Source organism: Felis catus, chromosome C2 (genome assembly GCF_018350175.1).
Source record: "Felis catus isolate Fca126 chromosome C2, F.catus_Fca126_mat1.0, whole genome shotgun sequence".
Lineage (NCBI taxonomy): Eukaryota > Metazoa > Chordata > Mammalia > Carnivora > Felidae > Felis > Felis catus.
Genome location: NC_058376.1, coordinates 93930892 through 93955195, shown reverse-complemented (window position 1 = coordinate 93955195; position 24304 = coordinate 93930892). Strand labels below are relative to the sequence as shown.

General features: G+C 42.4%; 1 protein-coding gene and 1 pseudogene across 5 annotated transcripts in view; one reads left to right on the top strand and one right to left on the bottom strand.

The window, feature by feature from the left end:
- FNDC3B (fibronectin type III domain containing 3B) overlaps nt 1-24304 on the top strand; it is a 361319-nt gene that overhangs the window by 61134 nt on the left and 275881 nt on the right. For 4 of the 5 annotated variants that reach the window (XM_045037264.1, XM_045037263.1, XM_045037265.1 and 1 more), the window contains exon 2: nt 16537-16675. In XM_045037264.1, coding sequence (XP_044893199.1) covers nt 16561-16675 — 115 coding nt within the window. In that variant the 5' untranslated portion in view covers nt 16537-16560. Of the gene's footprint in view, nt 1-8598; nt 8622-16536; nt 16676-24304 lie in introns of those variants that run through there. The other variant, XM_045037266.1, reaches the window with a different exon arrangement.
- On the bottom strand, nt 1361-14358 carry LOC101095849 (annotated as a pseudogene).

The following is a 24304-nucleotide window of genomic DNA, read 5'->3' as shown; positions in this document are numbered from 1 at the left end:
TGGAGTGTTTTACAGTTTGCGAAAAAAAATGTTATGGCTGTGTGTGTGTGTGTGTGTGTGTGTGCGTGTGCGTGTGTGTGTGTGTTTGTGGGTTTTAATTTTTTGAACAGAGTGATGTCCTGAAAGATAAGCTAGGAAAATGAAACGGAATTGTTCACCATTTCAATTTCACCTTGGGAAGAACCGGGGTGGTGGTTGTGGGCAACACTAACTTTGTTGACCCTGAAGTCTAGGCAGTTAGGGCCTGTGAACGTGGCATTTGCAGGGTTTCACTGGACCTGCTGCCTTGGAAAAGCTCTCTGGAACAACCAGAGGTGCTGTTAGCAAGGCCCGCTTCCTGTGTGAGTACCTATTGTGGAGCCCTGCTCTGAATGGGAGGTTTGTGAGAAGTGGTTTCCCACCAGCACACAATGCTGCCCCTGGGCCATGTAAATACACATTCCACTCAGGGTCAGCCAAACAGGGACTGGCCAGGACGCCCTTGCAGAGAGAAAGATATTTTGGAGTTCCATTTATTTATAGTGGCCGGTGGAAAATTAATAGGCTTATTAAATCTATTTTTAAAAATAAAAGGGAAGTCTCTTATCTAGTATTGTTTGTTGCATGCAAATCAGTTAGCCGTGCTGTATTTTAATTTTACTAATTTGTTGCTCTAGGAGATGAATGTCACTGTCTTACTGATTTGTCTATATTTGAAACTTGAGTTTCTTGTTGTAAGAGTTCTTATGCCTCAGAAAGATTTTTTTGGATTCTTTGATGAAAGACATAATAGGCTGAGGCAAAAGAAAATAAGTTAGTGACCTTAGAAGATACTAGATCAAGTTGTCTCTGGATTTAGAATGACGGCGTTGAGCAGTAAACGAAGGTCTAGCGATCAGAGCAGGCACGATTCTTACTTGGGAATGGCAACACAAATTTTTGTCTTTATTCCTTGGACTTGAGATCTTTTAAAAACCATTTAAACTTCTGTTAATAAAACAGAAAAGTAAATTCAGGGCAACTGCTTTGTTCTTGCAGATTATCTGACCATATACCAGGGTGGCTCAGTCAGTTGAGCATCTGATTCTTGATTTTGGTTCAGGTCACGATCCCAGGGTCATGGGATTGAGCCCCGCATCGGGCTCTGTGCTGAGCATGGAGCCTGCTTAAGATTCTCTCTCTCTGAAAAAAAAAAAAAAAAAAAAAGATTCTCTGTCTCTGTTTATCTCTCCCCCAATTGTGCTTGCTGTCTCTAAAATAAAAAAATAAAAAAAAAAAAAAAGAGATTGTAATGTCTAACAAAGTTAGGTAAATGAAATTAAAAAGAGAACAAATTAAATACTAAAAATCATGGAAATCTTTCCTTCAAATATCCGGGGCCTCCTTAAATAGTATTCAGTGTAGCTCATTTGCAATCATAAAAAAATCATCAAGATCAATCATATTGTACAACCCCCAAAGGAAAAAACCGAGGGAACTCATGGGTATTTTTCACAGCTTCATTGTAAAGTCCAAGATCAAAAGGATGGTTATCTTCTTTAAACTGGACATAAGATACACACATGATGGTTGCCTTGGGTCTTAACTCTTCCAGCTATTTCCATGATTCCAGAGATTTCTTCATCAAGGGGCTCCATCAACTCAATGGTCTCATGTTTTCCCTTCTCCATCTGAAAGAGTAAACATTTTCCCGGTAGAATGACTCTTTTCCAGCCTCCCTACAAAGCAGACCAGCTGGATGATGAACTGAGCTAGCATGCTGGCCTTATGTGTGACCTGGGGAACTTCATCACGTCCACGATGATTGTTGTGAGCTTGATTATTTGCTTTGAGTACAGGGCATGAATCTGATCAGGAGAGGTTGAATGGGAGTCCCATCTAGCAGGCCTGGATTTACTGGAATCTGGTCCTACCCTGTTTCTGACCTCCAGTTTTGCTGACCATCCTTGCAGAGGGGGACCTGGCCCTCAACATCCATTTTCTTATCCCACCAGCCTCCTGTTCTTACTTCCTTCAAGATTTTACCAAATGAATGTGTTTCACCAAAGTGATTTATTTATTTATTTTTAAGTTTATTTATTTATTTTGAGAGAGAGAGAGAGAGAGAGAGAGAGAGCTAGCAGGGGAGGGGCAGAGAGGGAAGAGGGGAGGGAGGGAGAGAGAATCCCAAATAGGCTCTGCACTGGCAGTGTGCCCCTCCCCAAAGTGCTTTAAAGAGTGTAACATAAAGTCCTAAAGAGAGAAATCCCTGCTAGAATTGGATAGCTTTTCATTTGGATTAATACTTTTGTTCAGAATCTGTCAGGTGAATCGTGAATATACAGACTATAATATAAGGACAGCCATCTTTGTCTACTACAGAGTGAACTTAAAATTTTCTTCTTTTATATCTAAGCAGCTTAGTTTGGTGCAGTAGTTCTCACAGTGTGGTGTGGGGGACCCTTTTGTGGGGATCATGAGGTGAGAACTATTAATAACCCTAAAATGTTCTTTGTCTTTTTCATTCCCATGCTTCTGAGTTCTTCAGTGACATTCATGGCAATATTTTTTGCGTGTGTCTTTCATGCATTGTCATTATGGGAAATATGAAAATTGAATTGGAGAATACGGGTTTTGTATTTGAGTTGACATTTAAAATTGTTTTGCTGGAAAGATTTTGACATCTTAACAGACTCCTCAGGTTTAGAATTTGCATGATTTCAGATTAAAAGTATCTTGCACTGAGCAGAACCTAGGTGTTTATTAAATGAATAAATGTAGCCCTCTTATATTTTCTTAATAAATTATATTAGTGTAATTAATGATGTCCTCCTCGTTCACAGGGAGTGTTTAGAATATAGGCAGGCACCATACATTCAAACATTTAGATTCATCCACTTGCACGTAAAACACGTGGATAGGAGTCATTATTTTCATCTAGGAAAACCAACCTCCTTAATGCTCTGTGGTACGTGACAGTTTTTTTTTTTTTTCCCTTTGAGAAGAGGAAAATAGTTTTCCTAAAGAATTCCACATTTTTGTGTTTTTTTAAAAAAATGTTTGTCTAAATTAGTAATGTGGTTGCATATATTATCTCATACTAAAATTTTATAGTAATAAGTTAATCTGAAATAGTAAATAGATGTTTCCTTACATGAGTCTTTGCACCTGCTAATTTGTTTCTTTGCGAGTTTTGTCACTTCATGTGGACTTTCTGTTTCAGTAGGTTTTAAGCTCAAAGAAACACCTGGTGTGTGTTTTGTGTTTAGTCACTTTAAGTGAAATACCAAGTTGCTTAAGAGAATGTCATCAATTGTAGTGATTCTTCAAGAAATAACACCATGCTGGTTTTCAGTGTATCCTATAGTATTCTCTCATTGACACCCACCCCCTTCGCCTTAGAGGTGGAGAAAAGAATGAGATATTAAAAAAAAAAAAAAAAATTGAACCAACATCTACGATTGTTAATGAAATGTCAGAAATCTTTGAAATACATACTTAAGTGTAAATAGACAAAACACCAACGATCTTAATGGTGCAGATTGTTTTCCTTATAAAGAGTGTTCTATGACATCTGTTTACATAAACAAAACTGGGTATGTAACGTAAACATGGTTGAATTCTATATGAGCTGATTCGAGAAACAATTTTAGTATCCTCCTGGCTGATCAGAAGTGAAGATTGAGGTAGGGGGCATGTTTTGAAGACAAACTCCTCTTCTGGAACACTTAAGTCGAGAAAAGAGGCCACAGCTGGGAAACCAAATTTAGACACTGGAGTTTATCTCCGATGAAAGGGTTCATAGAGCATGGAGGTCTGTTGACTCTGTGTTGTTTCATCAGAAGTATCCAGCTTGGATTTTGTTTTAGTTATCCAGTGTAACATTTCACTGTAATGCTGCTTAACCCCGTGCCTGTATTTCTAGAATCCTAGGATTCTAGTACAGTGACTGGCACACAGTGGGTGCTCAATAAATATTTGTTCAGCCAACAGATGATAATTTTGTTCAGGTCCTTTTGTAATGCCATTTTAGAAGGTATCTTTCAACTAAGTCCTTTTGAGATCTTGAAAATAATAGAATCTCGAAACCCTTCGTACGAAAGGCCTTATTCTAACCACCTCATCAATAATTCGGTCAGCTGCATTCTTTCTTTTGTGGTTAGTCCTGGCACATCTCATTAACAGTCACCATGGAGAGTATCACTCTACTAGTTTAAAATATGGTATATGCAGGGGTTTTTCCCCCTCCCTGGTTAACTTTTAACCATCTGGACTACATGCTAATACAATGAATTTGCTAACCCTTCCTTAAGCTACTTTAAAAATGTTTTAAAAATTATTAAATCTGTACCTTGGTAAGGATACATCAAAAATTCAGAGTTGTTGCTGTTGTATGGGGACAGGTGGAGGATAGGTGAGAAATGTACTTTTACTGAGTGGCTTTGAAAGTTACTTTTTGAATTTTGTGTCATGTGCTTGTTCAATTAAAAAAAAAAAAAGGGAAGGGGTGCCTGGGTGGCTCAGTCGGTTAAGTGTCAGACTTCTGCTCAGGTTGAGATCTCCTTGCTCATGGGATGGAGCCCTGTGTTGGACTTTTCACTGACACGTGCAGCCTGCTTCAGATCCTTGGTGTCTGTCTGTCTGTCTCTGCCCTTCCCCTGCTCGTGTGTGTATGTGTGCATGCTCTCTCTCTCTCAAAAATAAACATTAACAAAAAATAGAAAAGAAAAGGGGGTGCCTGGGTGGCTCAGTCCATTTGTTAAGCATCCAACTCTTGATTTCGGCTCTGGTCATAATCTCACGGTTTGTGAGTTCGAGCTGACAGCACAGAGCCTGCTTGGGATTGTCCCTGTCTCTGCCCCTCCCACTGCCTCTCTTTCAGAATAAATAAACTTAAAAGAAATAAAAATAAAAATACAGTTGACACACAATAGTTTATTAGTTGCATGTGTACAACAGTGATTCAACAATGATGAACATTGCAAAACACCATGATAATGTTTTATATAATTTTTAAAGCCACTGACCTGTGAATTCTGCATCAGCTTGTCCACTTTGTGTTTCCTTGGGAGAATCTTGAATGTTATAATCAGTTGGCTATTCTTACCATCACTTTCTATTTGAGTCTCCTTGGGCAGATTACTCAATAGTTGCTACATATGTAAAAGAGGAACACCGCCCACCTCACATGAATATTGTGAAGCTGGATGAGCATTAGTGCGAGGTGGTTCACACAGTGCTCTTGCCACCCCCCCCCCCCCCCCCCCCCCCCCCCAGGCTAAAGGAAGATCTTCGGAGCTCTTCTTCTAACGCTTTCCCAGAAAGCAGTCAATTGTTTGGTGCTTGTAACACGTTTTTACCCCCAAATAAAGGGTGTTATGTGTGGCTGTTAGGTACTCAGTGGTTGCACAAATGTGAACTTAATTCTTAATACGTTTGGGGTTTTATTAAAGGGGAGTCTAGAAGCCATGTTAAGCACCCCTGTTACAGATGCAGAAACTGAGATGCAGACAGCCTGTGCAGGAATACCCTGAACCACAGAGGACAGGCAGTGCTGTGGGGGTTTCAGGCAGATAGTGGTGCCTGAGGACTGGGTAAGGAGTGAATTGCGGGTGCTGGGAAGGAGAGCGTGTCTTCTGACTTCACATCTCATCTCTTTCTACCTTCTCATGCAGTTTGGAGGTAGGTGGTATGGTGGTGGGAAGTCTTAGAACTGGAGGGGGCTTTAGAAATGACCTTTCCAGGGGTGCCTGGGTGGCTCAGTCGGTTAAGGGTCCAGCTCTTGGTTTCAGCTCAGGTCATGATCTCATGGTTTCATGAGTTCAAGCTCCAACAGCACAGAGCCTGCTTGGGATCCTCTGTCTCTCTGTCTGTCTCTCTGTCTCTCTCTCTCTCTGTCCCTTTCCCACTCACGCTATTTCTGTCTCTCTCAAAATAAATAAATAAACTCAAAGAAATGACCTTTACATTCTTGGACTATAGTTTTCTAGACTTTTCTTCAATGCCCTATAGAAAAGGCTATAAAGAAAGAGCCATACAAGTCCAAATTTCATTGAAAATATGTATTTTCAGTTACCTGCATCCATGGATAAAGTATGTGGGGAAAGTTAGGTTGGATCTGTGTGTAAATAAGGGCTCATAGCTTTGGAATGTTTCATTGCAGGTGCTAGAGTGTCATCCTTGGGAGGTCAGATTTATTGTGCTGAGTGTAGCTGGAGTTGAGGTGTTCTAATAAAAATGTCTAATTACATATGTAAACTTCAAACAAAGCAAACTTCAAACTTGAACAAACCAAACATTCGTTAAGCTTTTGTTTGTAGATGGGTCCCCTTTCCTTTTAGCTAATATTTGCAGAACTGAGTTGTTATGTATATACGGATGTGGATCTCAGGTCCAGAGACTGTAAATATACAGGGCTGTAATTTTTTTTTTCCTATAGGTTTTATATTTTTTATTTAAAAAAAATTTTTAACGTTTATTTATTTATTTATTTATTTATTTATTTATTTTTTAATTTTTTTTTTCCACGTTTTTATTTTATTTTTGGGACAGAGAGAGACAGAGCATGAACGGGGGAGGGGCAGAGAGAGAGGGAGACACAGAATCGGAAACAGGCTCCAGGCTCCGAGCCATCAGCCCAGAGCCTGACGCGGGGCTCGAACTCACGGGCCGCGAGATTGTGACCTGGCTGAAGTCGGACGCTTAACCGACTGCTCCACCCAGGCGCCCCAACGTTTATTTATTTTTGACAGAGAGAGACAGAGCATGAACGGGGGAGGGTCAGAGAGAGGGAGACACAGAATCTGAAACAGGCTCCAGGCTCTGAGCTGTCAGCACAGAGCCCGACGCGGGGCTCGAACTCACGGACCGCGAAGTCGTTCGCTCAACCGACTGAGCCACCCAGGTGCCCCGGTTTTACGTTTTTTAAAAGATTTGGGACGTATTGAGTTATGGAAGCAACCTCTGTATTATTTATGGAGAATTATAAAAGTAGCCTCAGATTAGTATAGTGTTTACATATAATCTGTAGATATATAGACTCCCCTTCCCCCCCCAAAAATGGTGCCTTCTAGATAGCAGGTTTTTTTTTTTTAATGTTTATTTATTTTTGAGAGAGAGAGAGACAGAGCATGAGACAAAGCATGGGGAGAGGCAGAAAGAGAGGGAGACACAGAATCTGAAACAGGCTCCAAGCTCTGAGCTGTCAGCACAGAGCCTGACGTGGGGCTCGAACTTGGGAATGGTGAGATCATGACCCAGGCCGAAGTCAGATGCTTAACCAACTGAGCCACCCATGCACCCCTGCGTAGTAGTTTTGAGTTCAGACATGGGTGTGCTTTGCCATTTAAGCAAAGGCAAACCAAAAGTACACACACACACACACACACACACACACACACACACACACAAACATGTATGTATTCTTGAAGGCAAGGCCTATATATTAGACAAGTTGGCATCCCTCCTTGTTCCCCAGATCACAGTGGACAATTCTTTTTTACTTGTTGCTTAAGCCATTATTTATTTTAATCCAGGGAGGTGGTGGTGGTTTTAATCTGAACTCGATTTCACAGGATTTCTTTGTGGATTTAAACACTGCACCTGAATGTCCTGTGTTTATAATTGGATGCAAAAAGCAAGAATGTTTTTAAGGCTGAGAACTTTTTAGACGACCGTGATTTAACTTCGCTAATGAACCCATATCAGACAAGAAGACAAATTCCAGACAATTTGTGCCTCAACCAACCAGCTGGGTGCATACCTACAGGTACTGCTCATGTCTCAAGAGGTTTTTCTGCTTGAACAGTGATCACCCCTCCTCCTTTCATTCACGTGGCAAGCCGTGGCAAGAGTCTTTCTTCCACAGCTGTGTGGAACTCAGCTGTAAAATTAGATTTCATTGGCATAAAAACACAGTGATTACCATCGCTGTTTGCTCAATACATTCTTTTTTCCAACATTTTGCTTAGATCCTTCCTCCCTTTTATGCACGAGGCTCAGGTTCTACTTTCACAAGTAAGAGCAACTATAGGTTTTCAGAGTTTGAGTAAGCCTCTTTCTAGCTTGAGTTTAATCTGTGTTAAGTCAGCAGTGGTGTTTGAAAGTGTGGTCTGTTAAGAGCAGAAAAGAACCTTAAAGGCTAATCTATACTCTTGTCCTTTTATGAAAGGGGACATTTCAGCTTCAGAGTAAATGGGCAAACCCCGGATTAGAACTCAGACTTTGCAGTACTCAGTCCTGGAGTCCTACTGTAATGCTTTTTATCATAACACACTGGTCCTTTGAGCTCTTGATAGCCAAGGGGCTGTGAAAATTTCAGATAAAAATCCATAGTCCCTCTCCATATCCTCCCCCCCCCCCCCCCCCCCACCAATTTAATTTGATTTGTTAAAAAGCAAAGGGGAGTGTTTTCCTGTCTCCAAGTACCTTTCCAGTCCACGGTACGGGAGAGGTGAGGGCAAGAAAAAACACTAAAACCACCCAGCTTTCTCACGTCCAGGTTTGTAAATGGCCACATGCTAATCTGCATGGGCAGAGCCAGGCGCAGGGAGCTGGTTTCATGTTGCGGAGAAGGGAGAGAAAAACTCTCCTCTCATAGGCGCAGGGAGGTGGTAAAAACAGATGTGTGCTGATCGATGGGCAGATTTTTCTCAGCTCCAGAGGTAAAGATGATTGCACAGTGTTTCTGTTTTGTTTCAGTCGCTTTTCCTCCCCTATTGATGCTATTGGTGTTTCCATAGTTATTATTAGAAAGCTGTTTCTTTCTAGCTTTGCTCTGAAGGCTAGAAATGACAACCATTTTCAGAGTTTCCAGGTCTTGAAATACCGGTCCAGGGCTTTACCTTTTAAAACCAGTGTGGAGCAGTAAGGAAAGAGGTTTTTCTGATGAGGAAGATAAAATAACAAATGATACTTTGACATCGTATTAGTTGTCAGGAATGTGTACAGCTAACTTTTTTCCTTCTCTCCCCTCCTCTCTCTGAGCTCTCTCCCTCCTTCTTTGTCTTTCTGAATCTTGCTAATAAAGCTTACAAAGGGAGACCACACATTAGGAAGTTGTCAGTCTTTTGACTGATGGCATATGGGCATAAAGGCCACCCATATGAGACAAGGTTCGTGAACATAGTTTTTCTTTATTTCTTTTTTCTCTGCTCTGTGATTCTCTGTCATAATTCTGACTTTTCTACATTTTGTTTTGTTTCGTTTTACTACAGCCACGGCACAGACAAATGTAAATCAGCTGCACAAATGTTTGTCATAATAAATTTTTATTAGACTTAGCCATTTAGAAACTTGTAATCACTCATAAAGCATTAGCTACCTGATAGTTACATTGTTGTAAAAGAATACAGTGATTTCTTAGTTACCTCGTAGCACCCTTTTGCCCCAAACACAACTTGGTAAAGTAAACCCCCCCTGTCTTCCATGATTGAGTTAGTTTGTCCTTTTGTCTTTCTGACTACTGCTGGGGGTTTTCTTGTCTTTGCAACAAGAAAAAGTTGCCTTTTCTTATTAGTATTGTGTAAATGGCTAGAACGTTTCTCTGGTACGTTTGTAACAATTTTCTAAAAGCTGGCCCACAGTGTTAGAAGTCAATTGGTATTTTTAGTAGAGAAGGAAATTTTCTTGAAGTGTGATTCAAGCTATGGTTTTACTAATGTACCCATGACAGTATTTTTCTCTGGCTGTGGAACAAGCATGTTGCAGGCAAAATGTTTACATGCTGCTTAGATTATGTGAATGTGATTGGTTAATCTCTGTTTTATTGGAAAAAATACAAACCTTATGGAATCACAGTTATCTTCAGTGGCATGAATTTTGAAGAGTATTTATTAGGCCAAAAAAATCAATCTAATTAGTATTACTTAGATTAATATTTTAATAAATATTAATAATTAACATTAATAAATGTTAATTTTAATAAAAATTTAATAAAAAATAATTAATTACGGGTTAATATTTATTAGATTATTTATTTGCCCAATTGCTTTATAAAAAGTTCCTGTAATTGATATGTTTTCATCAGTGTCCCACTCATCAAGGAACCCATTTGGTTTCTGAAAGTGCATTTTAAAATGCAGAATGGAGGCGAAAAGTTAACGCTGATCATGTGCGTTCTTCTTACTGGTTTCCTCACCGCATCTGCTTTTTAGACACTTCCCCAGGATCGTCTAGAAATCAGTCAAAAAACAACGTCAGAGTGTAGGTGAAGTGAGCCTGCGAGTCAGAGTGTAGGTGAAGTGAGCCTGCGAGCCTGTGCCTCAGGGCCTGACTTGAGACGTAACTCAGAGAGTCCCCTTCTTCTCCTGCACCTGCGTGGGCTCCTTTGGTTCTGAGGGTTATACTTTGCTCCTTTTGGTGTTGTTACGTTTCTTCTTCTCTTGTCGTCTGAAACTAATTTGTGTACTGTACCGCCAACTCACATTTTGAATTCATGTAAGGAAATTTGGGTCATCGGCCCATGGAGTGAGGGACCAGGACGTTTTGTTACTAATTTGAAGGCCAGGTTCACCGATTTAAAAACTCTCCCAACAGCGATTAGGGCTTTGGTTTTTTCAAGTTAGAAAAGCTTCCTAGTATATAATTGCTTTCTCTGGCCTTTGGAAATGGATCTGCGGTTCTCTCCTGAGAATCCAGTTTTTCATGAATTTGGCCAGTGTGTTTCTTGGTATAGGCTGGGGCCAAAATACCATGGAAAACCTTTTTAGACTTGGAGTTGGGAAAGCCAAATAAGAGGAAAAAGTAATAAGCCAGTTGCCTAGAGTAATGTAAAAACTGAAGACCTTTTGTAATATTCTTTTAAAATAAGGTGTTCTTTAAAAGCTTTGGGGCATATTTGGACGGAGTTAAATGTCTTAACTAACAGTGAGGATCTGTTCCTTTCTCAGAGCGCCCAGCCCCCACGCCTGCTGTTAGCTCAGGACTTCTTCCCTAGTGCTGGGCCTTGCTAGCAGGTAATCAAGGTGGCAAACGACTGGCTCTCGCAGGAGAGGGGGAAGTTAACCACAAGTGCTCGTGTGGCATCCCTCCCCTGTCAGTCAGAAGACGAGAACTAGCTGGGCATGAAGCACTTGTGGTTTTAGTGTTAGGATGTGTGGTTAGGGGGAGAGGTTGTGAAGGCCTGTGGTTGTTACCGAATTCTTTGAAATGGAAGCATGGGTATGGGTAAGAACAAAATAAAGAACAGGAGTGAAACCTTGGGGCCCTGCGTAAAAATAAATAAATAAATAAATAAATAAATAAATAAACAAACAAATAAACAAACAAACAAACAAATAAATAAATTCAGAGGCTTAGAAAAAAGCATTGTAATAGAAATCATCCATTTTCCATTTTTTAATTCTCATTAGTCTTGCAGCACATTTATTCTTTATTTGTAAAGGGTAGTGGTCTAAAGAATGAGATCTTTGCAAGAACTCTGTTGTGTGTGAAGGGGGCGGTGTGAATGTGGTACAGCCTTGTCTGAAATACTTGAGTTCCGTGATCCATTTGGCCAGCCCGGATACACATTTGTCTAGGGGAGAAAGAACCCAGACCAGAAAAATGAATGTTTTGTCAGGGTGGTTTGTCCTGAGACTTTCTGACTCAAATAAAAAACAGTTACAGCTCAGTTTTCCAGAGATCACACATCTGGCCATTCAGCTTCTCTTAGAGCTGATAATCAGCAAATGGTCAAGGAAGGTGGCTCAAGGCACATAGGGGAGCTTCAGTGACCCCACAGAGACTGTTCCTTTCTACTCGTGTACATGACTAGCAGTCTGGCTTCCTAAGGAGCCCAAGGAAGAGGTAAGACAGCAAATTTAGGATACGGTCCTGAAATGTGAGGAGGGATGGTCTGCAGTGTTTCCTAATGAGAAAGAGGAAAAAACCCAAAAAGTAGGCATGAATTTCTCTGCGTACAAGGTCAAAATGCTTCAGTAACTCCTTAACACATCACCTTGTGATTGCAGACAGTATTGTTGTAAACAGTGACCCCACATCCCTGAGAAAAACTAAAGTTATGGCCAGCCTTCTCTGTAATGAAGATGTGTGACTTTCCATCCACAGTCATTGCAAATAGAGTAAGTTTTGGTCCTCATGGTCAACTGTTTGGGTAGTAAGCCTTCGACATTTATTGCTTCATCTTTTCATTCCATTAAAAAGTCATATGGGGTCTCTTGGGTATGTTACATGGGTCTCCTCAGAGCGGTGGGGTTGAGGCACACCTGTTCAAATGGAGGACCGGTGCAGTTTATTTGGGTTACCAGTCCAAACACAGGAGAATCACCTTCTCAGGAGCTGATCGATTGAATGATTGATGCCTAGTAAGCCTTCCCAAGTCTTCTGGCTGGACTTAACCTTCTTTTTTTTTAAGTTGAAGTATTTATTTTGAGAGAGGAAGAGAGTGCAAGCGGGGAGGGAGAGAGAGGGAGAGAGGGGACAGGATCTGAAGCAGGTTCTGTGCAGACAGCAGACAGCCCGATGTGGGGCTCAAACTCACAAGCTGTGAGATCACGACCTGAGCCGAAGATGGATGCTTAACTGCTTATCCGTCTGAGCCACCCAGGCGCCCCCGGACTTAAACCTTCTTTAACTGTCAATGTTTAATGGCAGTGTGGTTTTCCCACTTTAATACCTGAATATTTGACTTTGCATTTTGTATTGGGGAAACTTGCTACATTTCTCCTCATCACTGGGAAATAACCAAAACGGTACTAGTGTGTATCCTATTTTATGTTTTGCATCTGTGGTTTTCATTTTTCTTAAAGTCCCCTTCTTGCCTTTTCACTTATCCTTCAGTCTGTGATGCTAAATTGTATTCCGTCATAATGTTAAGGGACAACTTGGACGTGGTTTCCTTTCTAAATAGCTGGGCATTATCTTTTTTTTTTTTTAATGTTTATTTATTTTTGACAGAGAGAGACAGAGCATGAGCGGGGGAGGGGCAGAGAGGGAGACACAGAATCTGAAGTAGGCTCCAGGCTCTGAGCTGTCAGCACAGAGCCCGAGGCAGGGCTCGAACTCACAGACCTCGAGATCATGACCTGAGCCACCCAGGTGCCTGGGCATTATCTTGCTTAGAGATAACTTACTGATTATTTCCATATGTCTCTTGCATTTCAGGCAAATGAAACTCTCCTACGTATGCGTATGGAGCCTAGAAATGGGAATTTAAATATTGCTGGCTGTGTGTACCACCTCACCTCGATGAATCTCTTACCTAATATTCCACTCATGATAAAGTCTGGTTTATCTCTGCTAAAACTCAGAGATTAGAAAACAGACGTCGGCTTTTAGCAAGCCAGTGGCCTAGGAAAAAAGAGGATCGATCAGCAGCTTTGGTTATGGAGAAGGGAGACTCTGTGCCAGGGTTCACAGTGGCTTTCTATGCATTATATTCATCCTTCCATTTTCCTCCATGATTAACAGTGTGGTTGAGTTTAGACAGTAGGAGTGTCTGATGTTTATAAATTCTCACTGATTGCCATCTGAGTGATGGTCGTATAGTTGACTTTATTTTATGTGCAGTTCCTCCTGCCTTCCCCTCCCCTGCTCCCCTCCGCAGTCTGCAATAACCACTATACATCTGTGAGGTAGACAATCCATTGTAGTAGGGGGGAAGAAAAAAAAAAAGGATTCAGGCATCTTTTTTTCTTTATAGAATAGTTGCATTACCAGAATTGTCTGTACAGTTTTCAAAAGCAAATGCCACCTACCTCTTTTTGCCGGTGGACTTGGGTTTCTTCGGGTGTTTTTGCAACTCTGGGCTCCCATCCTACATCTGTCTATAAAACCCGTGTGGGCCTCAGGTCTCTCCCCTGATCCCAGAGTTGCAGGGCCTAGAGTTTAACTCCATAATTTGGAAGTGACATCTGTGCTTAAGAGTGTTACCTGGCAAGACAGGATTGCTATGTCCTGTTAATAGTGAGTCCCATTGTGTAACATGGCACCAACCAGGAGCTTTCTTCCGCTGCAACTGTCACTGTAAGATATAACGTTGGTGTTGAGATATTCTTTGGTATTAGGGCCAGCGGGCCAGGAACGCTTGAATTTTGTGTCGGATTACAACTGTCTCCTGCTACCCAGTGCCTGCAGTTATCCCCAAGAGACAGTGACAAATAGGAATAAAATAGCACTGGTGAATTGGATTTGAGTCTCAACCCCAAATACTGAAAATCAGGCAGCTGGGTTGGACCAGTGGAGCATAAATAGCTTTAGCCCAAAGCAGGTCCTGACTAAGGACCTCAGTCCTGGCCCCCCTCCTCCTGGCCCCCCATCATCATTTACTGTTCTCTGGCCTAGTGGCGGGACCTCCAGGCTGCAGGGACCTACCGGCAGGCCCTGAAGTTGGTTTGCTCCTGCTGCCTCATTGGGTGAGAAAAAAGGTGCAGGTTCCATCCTTGTGCTCGTGTGTGACATGACCGGGGACTGCTTGCGTGGCAAAGGGCTTTGGCCCCTCACTGCTTTAGCAGGGAAGGGAGAGAAGACAGAGCCATAATCTGTGCCAGCAAGTGCCTTGGAACTCTTCCTGGGGAGGAGTGAAGAAAAGATAGAGGAGAGTGCTTCTTCACCCCAGAGGCTTCATAGTCAGACCCCTGATGTAAATTACTGCCCTGTTTATCCAGCCTGCAGTTCGGAAGAAACGTGAAGTAAAACATTCCACTTAAGAAACAAGCCTGTGTAATATCAGCAGTCTGGAGAAAGTAGCTGGCCTTTCCTCATGCACTAGTAGGATTAAGTATATTAGGAATACAATTGACATGGACATCAGTTCTCCATCGTTCGACCTACTCAAACGGTGATGTCATGACAGTGTCAATGGGATTACCTTAGTTAATTTTATTGAGCAAGAATCTGTTTCCTTCATCAGGATAAACTATTGGGCTTTGGGTTTTGTACCTTTATTTGCTTAGGAACTGAGTAATTGCCTCATAAAACAGCATGATGGTACTATTAACACTGAATTATAAGACCTGTTATTATAGAATGTGCTTCCTTAGTTGGGACAAGACTTCGTTGTTTGGTGCTTAAAATAATTAGTTTCTCCAAATGGGGTTATAATGAATAGTGTAAAATTTTACCTATTTAAAATAAAAAAGTTTACAATCTCTTGGGTGGCTTTTATGCATCATTTGATACTTCCAGAGAAGGATTTTCTTTGGGTGGGATTGTGGGAGAGGGAAGTATATTTAATGTTCAGAATGGAGGGGTTTAAGAATGAGAAAAATATTTGTTTTCTGTCATACGCATCTGGGACAGATTTGAGACAGCCATTAAAAGATTTGTCCCATAGTTTTGCCTGGTTTGGACATTGAGTATTAAAGTGTTCATTGATCAAATATCCTTGCATTTGATATTTGGGAGGACTTTATTATGAATGACAAAAAGTTTATATGGCTTTATTTCTGAATGGACTTAAATGCATGTATTTGTTGTCTCTTCCTTGCACATGCTATTAAACTTTTTGTGCCATAAATTTTTAGGCATAAGTGAAGGATGTTTAAATACTTCTGAAAGAACAAATTATAATTCTGTATAGGAATTATTCTTTTTCCGACTATTGTATTGGAAAGCTAATTATTGGTACCAAGTACCATTTTGGAATGAGAGTGCACTTTGTACTGTTTTGAATACTTGTTTGAAAATCATTTATTCCGTGAAGCAAGGTAGTCTGCCTTTCAGCCCTACACTGCACAAGGTGCCTTGGGTTCTGTCTGGGATATGGGGAAGTTCAAGATCTCCACAGCGATAAAGATATAAATACACAGCAGGTTAAATTCAATTCAAGGAAATGACGAGAGAGAGATAATTAGAACATGATTAATTACCAAATTAATGGCAAGGTCAGAAATTGCAACAATTGCAGTATAACCTTTGTTAACTTGCTTGGATTAACTGCTTATGAACAGTATTTTGATCTTAATGAAAGGGAACACCTGTTTTTATAGGTCATCCTCTTTGGCCTTGTTTTCTGTAATTAAAGATAATGATACCACCAGTTTTTGTTTGACACTTGACCTTCTCACAGTTTTGTCTAGTTTTAGATCCAAAAAGATCCCTGGGGCAGGGTAGTTGCTATTATTCATATATTTTAAAAAATTATAACTAAAAGACGAAGTCTAGGTCCAGGAGGTTATGTTCACATAGCTGCTTGGAAACTCAAGTCTGTGGTCTCCTAGTTTAGGCTGTTTTCTTGCTTTTGCTTTACCCTTCTTGGGGGCTGACACAATTATGCAGTGCTCTAGGGGCGTCTGGGTGGCTCAGTCAGTTGAGCGTCCAACTTTGGCTCAGGTCATGATCTCACGGTTCGTAGGTTCGAGCCCCACGTCGGGCTCTGGGCTGAGGGCTCAGAGCCTGGAGCCTACTTCAGATTCTGTGTCTCCTTCTCTCTCTGCCCCTTCCCTGTTGTGCTCTGTCTGTCTGTCTGTCTGTCTCTCTCTCTCAAAAACAAATACTAAAAAAAATAATGCAGCACTCTGTGATTACAATGATTTGATTTTCAGCTGACTTCATCACAGTGCACTTAAATTGCTGACTTGTTAGAGATGACTTTTCGGGGTCCTGAGTCCTTTTTAAAAGATGGTGGTTCTTTTGCAGGAAGCCAGTTGAGGGAAATTCTCCATGAATGTACGTCACAATGATGATGACCGACCAAATCCCTCTGGAACTGCCACCATTGCTGAACGGAGAGGTCGCCATGATGCCTCACTTGGTGAATGGAGATGCAGCCCAGCAGGTTGGTGCAGCAAGAGGGGAGTTTAAGTACAGTTGTCTGAGTGCAAAACATTAGCTCAGTCATTGTTTTTGCTTGAGATTCAATATCTGTGATTTTGAACATTAATAGTTCCGGAGGTAGGCGGTGCTGTTGTAGAATTACTGTATGCTTTCAAAAAATATCCCATTGTGTTTTCTGAGAACAGCAAATCTGATCTCATTCAGTTAGTATTCCTGGTGAAGCGTCACAAAAATGTCTGATTTTGGAAATGAATCATTTTGAAAATATGTACAAGTCTTTGGAATAAAATGTCTGTTGATTCATGTCCTATATTATGCCTGACTGGTTTGCCTAGTCGGCCAGAGCAGGACACTCAGAGGGAGGGTCAGGTTTTGATCTCACACAGGGCGTGAGTGACCTGGGCAAGATGCACAGGCCCATGTGAACCCACTCTGGCTCCTGGGGCCGCCCTTCCATACATAGAGCCTGCTGCTCAGAAGACGATGGTACTTCTTTTCTGTAAAACTTCTTTGTCAGTATTATTGAATGCTACCGAGTAGAAAAGATGTTTCTGAGCTCGTTCATGTAACGCTTGGGAAGAGAGAGATTTAAGTGGTAAGTAAAACTGTAAGGAAATTATTAGATGAGCTGTTCTGATAACACATTGTTTTTATTGACCACAAAAACCGGGTCTGCTTAGTCTTCTGTTAGATAAATAGCGTTTGTCTTTGTGCCGTTCTTTAGAAGCGTGAAAGTTTCTGTCTTAGGAAAAGTAGAATTGGGAACAATTGCTTGAGGAGTATTTACCCAAACTCTGTCAATGATTCAAGTGAGTTTTAGACAGCCATTCAGGTGATGGGAGTACATGCCCATTGCCCCTCCCCGCAATCTTTCCCGGTACAGGAACACCCTTTCTCCATCATAGCCCATTCATGCGGCATCTCTGCCTCTACTGGATCTTACTTTGCTGCCTCATTTATTTATATTAACTTTCTTCTTCTTTAGACCGTGACCCTCTCAAGAGCAAAGAATATCTAATGGTGCTCAGTAAACGTTGGTTGGTTGAGTGAATTTCACCCCTTCTCACCTCTGATACAGGCATCTCCCTTCCTGACTCTTCAGTCTCTCTCTCTCGGTGCTGGATCATTGCCACTAATCACACCGTGGTGTCTTTTACCTCAAACGCACAAACAGCCACCCCATTCCCCCACCCAACAAAGCCAGAACCTCTCCCTTGACTCCACAGCCCTTCCCAGTTACCACCTCCTGTCTCGGCTCCCTCGTGGCAGGTCTCCTCTAAGCACAGCCTCGGCCCCCTTAGCTCCATTGCTCCTCAACCCCAAAGTCTTCACTTGGACCTGCTACCCTCCTCTCCCCAGCCTGTCAGCAAGGCCTGTTGGCTTCATCTCAGGACCACTTGCTGAAACCATAATTTGCCACGTCCACTTCACTTCCGCTCCCACCGCTGGACTCCAAGCCGACGTCTCTCACCAGGGAGGACAGTTCCTCTCACTGGTCTCTCTGCTTTTATTTTTGCCACAGAAGGCATTTGCCACACCGCCCTCGTTGGAGAGAGTTGCTAAAAAACACATGCATCACGTCAGTGCCCTGCTCAGAGCTGTCCTGTGACACCCGGAGTAAAATCCGAGTGAAGGGCCATGGCCCAGCAGCCTTCTGGCTTTAGTCCTTACGCTCTTCATCGTTCTCCCCCTGATCTGCTCACGGGAAGATCTCCAGAGTGCCATGAATTGTTCAAGGTGCAGTGTCTGGTCTCCCTTCTCACTAATTAAAAGGTTTAAAAAAACCCCAGCGTGCTCAAATGCGACTCAACTTGGAACGCATCTTGGGACTCAGCCTCGTCACCTAGTTCCTGTTTGCACGTGTGTACCTGGGAGACCCGAGGCCACCTACTCATGCTGTTACTACTGTGCACCATTTATGTGTTTTGATGGTTCCTTCCTCATTGCTGTGATTCAGTCTGCACAGAACACCCTCTTGTAGTTTATGAAATCTAGCACACAGAGTTTTCTAATTCTTTCTTTAGAAGTAAACTTTTTTGTACCTAGAAACGACCAGAGCCTGAAAAGACTATGACGTCCTCAGGCCATGCGGCATTTCACTGCCCTGTGTGTCTACCTCAGCTCCAAGTAGAAGCTGCTTCATAATTTAGGTGTATCAGGTCACATTTTTATTTTATTTTGCTAAAAAAAATTTTTTTTAATGTTTATTTTTGAGAGAGAGAGACACACACACACACACACACACACGCACGCACACGCACACGCACACAGAATTGAGTGGGAGAGGGGCAGAAGAGGGAGACCCAGAATCTGAAGCAGGTTCCAGGCTCGTTTGCGAGAGCTCTCTCCTCACGGATAAGCCCTACTAATGCTTTTGAAGGCTTTTACTGCGCTGTCCCTCTGAGGCAACACCTTTTCATCTCAACGTGGACCTTTTGGAGACACAGGGCTGACTTCAGTGATGGACGTTGCAGGCGCTGCCTGGCAGGCCCTTGGGGGTGACATTTTGAGGGAGGCAGCCCTTGAGCCTCCTCTCCAATTCTACCATTCTAAAGAGCTGCCCACTGGCCACGGGGCTGTGCCTCTGCATTTCTGATGGGAGCGTGTATGGCGAGGCTTACCTTGTGTGTGTGTGTTTACAGCATTCTTAATACTTTGCAGCTGTGCGGAGGACATTCTAAACATTTCCGTATATGCAAAAGAACCACCGCAGTTATGAGAAAGCTCCTCAGTCCCCACAGGCCTCCTCCTCCTGAGTTTTGTACTGATGGTTTCTGGATTTAGTTAGTACAGGTCCTTGGCAAGATACGCGGCCCTACTCTGGCTCTCGAAATAAGAGACACTGTTAATTTTCATGATCCAAAGCTTGAAACTTTGGTCATTTTATAGAGGTAGCAGGAAAAAGATGATTCTTTTCTTCAAATGAAAAGCCACCCTCATGATTGAAGATGTAAGAAAACTATATATTACCAACTAAAAAACGAACAGGAACAATGGTAAACACGGAGTGTGGACCGAAGCGACTTAACAGCTTTGCTTATGTAACAGCTTCATTGAGATATAATCCACATGCCATGTAATTTGCTTATTTAAAGTACACAATTCACTGGAATTTGCTACAGTCACAGAATTGCACAACCATGACCACAATTTTAGAACCTTCTAATCATGATACAAAGAAACCCGGTTGCAGTCACTTCCCAGGCCTTTCTTCCCCATATTCCCAGGCGACCACTAATCTACCTTCTCTTTCTGTAGATAATTTGCCCATTCTGGACCTTTCATGTAAATGAACTCGTGCTATATGTAGCCCATTGTGGCTGGCTTCTTCCACCTAGCATAACCTTTTCAAGGTTCATCTGTGTAGCGGCATGTATCGATACGTTATGCCTTTTTTACTGGCATCACGTGGATATATTACATTTTGTTTATTCATCCATCAGTGGATGGACATTTGGGTCGTTTCCACTATTTGGCCATTATGAATAGTACTGCTGTGAACATTTGTGTGCAGATTTTTGTGTGGATGTATATTTTCATTTCTCTTGGATATCTACCTAGGATTGAAATGGGAGCAGCTTTATTTTGAACTGTTGTTTTCTAAATAAAGTATCTCTGTTTCTGTCACTATAATTTGTTCTACCTCCGAATAGAACAGCATAGCTAAATAAAGTTTGCTTCTTTTAATATGCCTGCCAGCATACTATTCTTGTGTTCTAAAAATCAGGTTTCCTGACCTGAGTTTTTGTGTATGACCATATCAATTATAGTGAATGCCCATCAATAATCAGAATATTGGTGCAAACATTTTCAGAACCTATGGTATATAAATTTAACTACCTTTGTTAGAGACTACTAGCATATTTTAGAGGTAATGTAATAGCCAGTTTTAAGCACAAAAGAGTAAGCCTCAGCCCAATTTCCAACTTTTTCTATTGGTTTAATATTTTAATCTCTGAAGAATTACAGCAGTCAGGGGTGCCTAGGTGGCTCAGTCGGTTGAGCGCCCAACTTGGGCTCAGGTCATGATCTCACAGTTTGTGAGTTTGAGCCCTGTGTCGGGCTCTGTGCTGACAGCTCAGAGCCTGGAGTCTGTTTTGGATTCTGTGTCTCCCTCTTTCTCTGTCCCTCCCCCACTCACACTCTTGTCTCTCTTGCTCTCAAAAATAAATAAACATTTAAAAAGAATTACAGCAGTCACCAGGGTTTAAATAAGGAAACCATTAGGTTGAGAACAGAAATGTTAACATAGAGTTTGCTGATTTGCTAACTTAATCTGTGACACTTGTAACCTAGAGGAGGGTGGAATGCCTCTTTATATTCTCATGTTGTTGGTGACTCTTCTCATATATGTGTTCATGAAGGGGTCAGTGGGGATGGGTTAGATGCCCCTCTGTCCTACTGTTCTTTGAGGGAAAGTAGCAAATGTTTGGTAACATGTTATATTTCTTTTGTCTTTCTCTACCCCGCCCCGCTTTAAGCTTGCACAGTATTAATTGCTAATGAGTATTCTTACTGCCTCTTCTTCAGGAAGTAGATCTCCTTAAACGTAAACAGAAAACTTGTTTCTCCTTCCAGTTCAGGATAACCTGTAAACAGGCTTGCCCTGGAAGACAGGTTAAAGTACCTCAGCCGTGTCCGTAGTTCTCTTGACTTTGCCTGTTCCTTTTGATCAGCATTCAGCACGTCATTTTATCAAGACTGAGTTCCCCGCCCCGCCCCCCCCCCCCCCCCCCTTTTGTTTCTTCTTTTCGAAAGCCTTTGTTTCCACTAGACAGAATACACAGCCAGAGATTTCCTGGAGCATTCTTTTGAGTACACATTTCCAGACAGCACGTTAAACATATTAAAACTTTCCACGTTCAGATGGTGCTCGTCATCGGCGTGTCTTTTACATCAAATGTGCTTTTCCTCCTAATCCAGTGACCCTTTCTGTTCTGGTTGATATCTTCTTAATAACTTTTCCTTGATGGCTTCCTTTCGTGCATTCAGTAGTTCAAATCCTCTCACCATGCAGGTTTACTCTTTAAATATCCTGATAGCCACCGTGTCAGGGAGACACAGAGAGTGTTTTACAATCAGTACAGCGGAGACAAATGGATAAACAGTTCTTGGGAAGTTTGCCCGGGAAACAGAAAGATACTCAAATGAGAATGGGACTGGTGGTGAAAATAGAGGCTGCAGCTATTATTGCCTAGCAATGTTACGTAACAGCTCTTTTTATGACAGAATCCTATTTAGAGGCTGGGGCTCGGGTCAAAGATAGAGAGGTAGGTTGGTCAAGTGTTGGGTTTGGGAAACTCAGCGTGGGGCAGCTGGGTCTCAGGGCAGACTCTTCGGCATCCAGGTGTAGAAGTGCACAAGTTGTGCACAGATGTTGAAAGAAAATGGTTACCGCAAGCTGCCATCCAAGTTCTCTCTACCCCTCACACATAACAAGGCCGCAGGTGTCAAGGGACTGCGGTCATCTTTTCTTGGAGATTTGGGGTAGAAAGGAGGAGAGAGAGGGTAGGATTTACGACTGAATTTAAGGAGTGACTCAGTAATAGATTTGTTCATTTAAAATTTTTTTTTTAACATTTATTTATTTTTGAGACAGAGAGAGACAGAGCATGAATGGGGGAGGGTCAGAGAGAGAGGGAGACACAGAATCCGAAACAGGCTCCAGGCTCTGAGCTGTCAGCACAGAGCCCGATGCGGGCCTGAACTCCCAGACCGTGAGATCATGACCTGAGCTGAAGTCGGACGCTTAACCGAGTGAGCCACCCAGGCGCCCCTAGGTTTGTTCGTTTTAATAAGTATTTGTCCCATGTGTTCTGTCCCAGCGTTGCCCTAGGTGCTGGTAGGTGCTGGCAATGCAAAGATGAATGCGACTGTTCCTGCCCTGAAGGAAGGAGCGATCGAGTTGGGGAGCAAAACGTGGTTTACCAAAATAAAGAGGCTGTATTTATACACGTGTAGAGCCACAGGAGAAGTGCTTGGATTGCAGAATACGTCCGTGCCCTGGGAGCGCAGGGGAGGGGTGGACCGGGAGTGGAATAGGCGGGCAGGAAGACCGACCTGGCTAGGAAGAGTGTCTGTGGGGAGGCTGAGCCTGAACAGACACCTCACTTGAAGCGAAGTCTGGGACTGTTACTCAGCTTTGCGTGTCAGGTAATCGGGTTCTGTTTTATGAAGTGACGCTGCTCTGTACGGATAGTATATTCAGGGGAGGGCTAATGTTAGCGGTGCTCCAAACTGCATCTGCACATTCTACCCTCTCTTTTCTGGCGCCTTTGCTCTTCAGTGTTCTTGTCAGTGCATCTTTTTGTCCTCCGATGCATCCAGTGTGGCTGTGCGTCCCATGATGTCCTTCAGAATTACTGACCCCATAGAGATGCAGAGTGGGGGCACCTCTCCCCCAGAGCTACCTTCCAGCAGCACAGGCAGCCACCCCTGCTTCTGAGGGCCTGCTTTCAGCTGTAAAAAAAAAGGCGTGAGTTTATCCAGGTCTGTGGTCTGGTTTGACAATTCTCTCTGCCTTAGGTTTGCCAGTTTCGCTCACTACAAAGGCTTCTGAAAAGTCATAGCCTATGCATAATCTCTGTCTCATAAAGGAAAATGTTGATGCTATATTATCAGAGGCTGTTGTTATATGTGGCACCCACGATAATTACAGCATATGACATGTAATTATGACAGCTCTGAGCTGTCTGGGTTGAGAGACACTTCAGAATTTAATTAGCCAAAGGCAATAATAATGAGACAAAACGTAGGCCATATCCTTCAAATGGGAGAAATTGAGCTGCCTTCAAAAAGGAGAGGATTAAGGGAGAACACTGGAGTGGCAAAGTTGCATTGCAAAACAACGGCAATTTTAAACTCTACGGTGGTTTTAACATTATGACTGTTTTCAGTTTACTGCAATGTTTGACCGTCTGGCTGCACTGTAAACTCCAGGAGAGCAGGGACCGTGTCTCTTTTTCACACCACGCCTGGCGTCTGAGGCAGCACTCGGTAAATCCTTCAGAATGGGTGAAGGATGAGTGAAATGAGCAAATTTAATTCGTCTAAACCAGGGCTTGAAAACAGGCTACTTGTTGCATCTGTCATACAGGCCTCCTCCACCCCCCCTTCTTTGTAATTGATACAATTATTGAAAAAATAATTAGGTTGCCGGTACTTAAAAATTGGAAGATTTACATAAAATTCTGGATCTTTCTATGTATCTGGAAATCCCAGAAGATCTGATGACACGGGGCTGGTCTTCCCACTTGGCAACAATGACTGGCAGAAAATGGCAACTGCCCGCGTTAGATGGGGACCGTCTTTCTCAGGCCCCACTCTGTCCACTTCACTCAGTTTCCGCACTCGCCCGGGTGCTATGGCCATCCGAGTTGGAACCTGGAAGCTGCCAACCTTTTTACCTTTGAAATTGCATCCTGTGTTCACGCAGTTCATGTGTTAAATAGAGCAAAAATGTTTGACTTTTCAGGCACACTCATTTTTGTATCCTACTTACGAAGTGATTTTCAGCCTCTTAGTTTTCTACTTACGACTTGTGAAATGAACTGCTTTGGGCTTTGGTTCACCTGCCTTTGTGGGAGGGTTTCAATTATATGTCTTACAAGTTAGGACCCACGTATTGTTT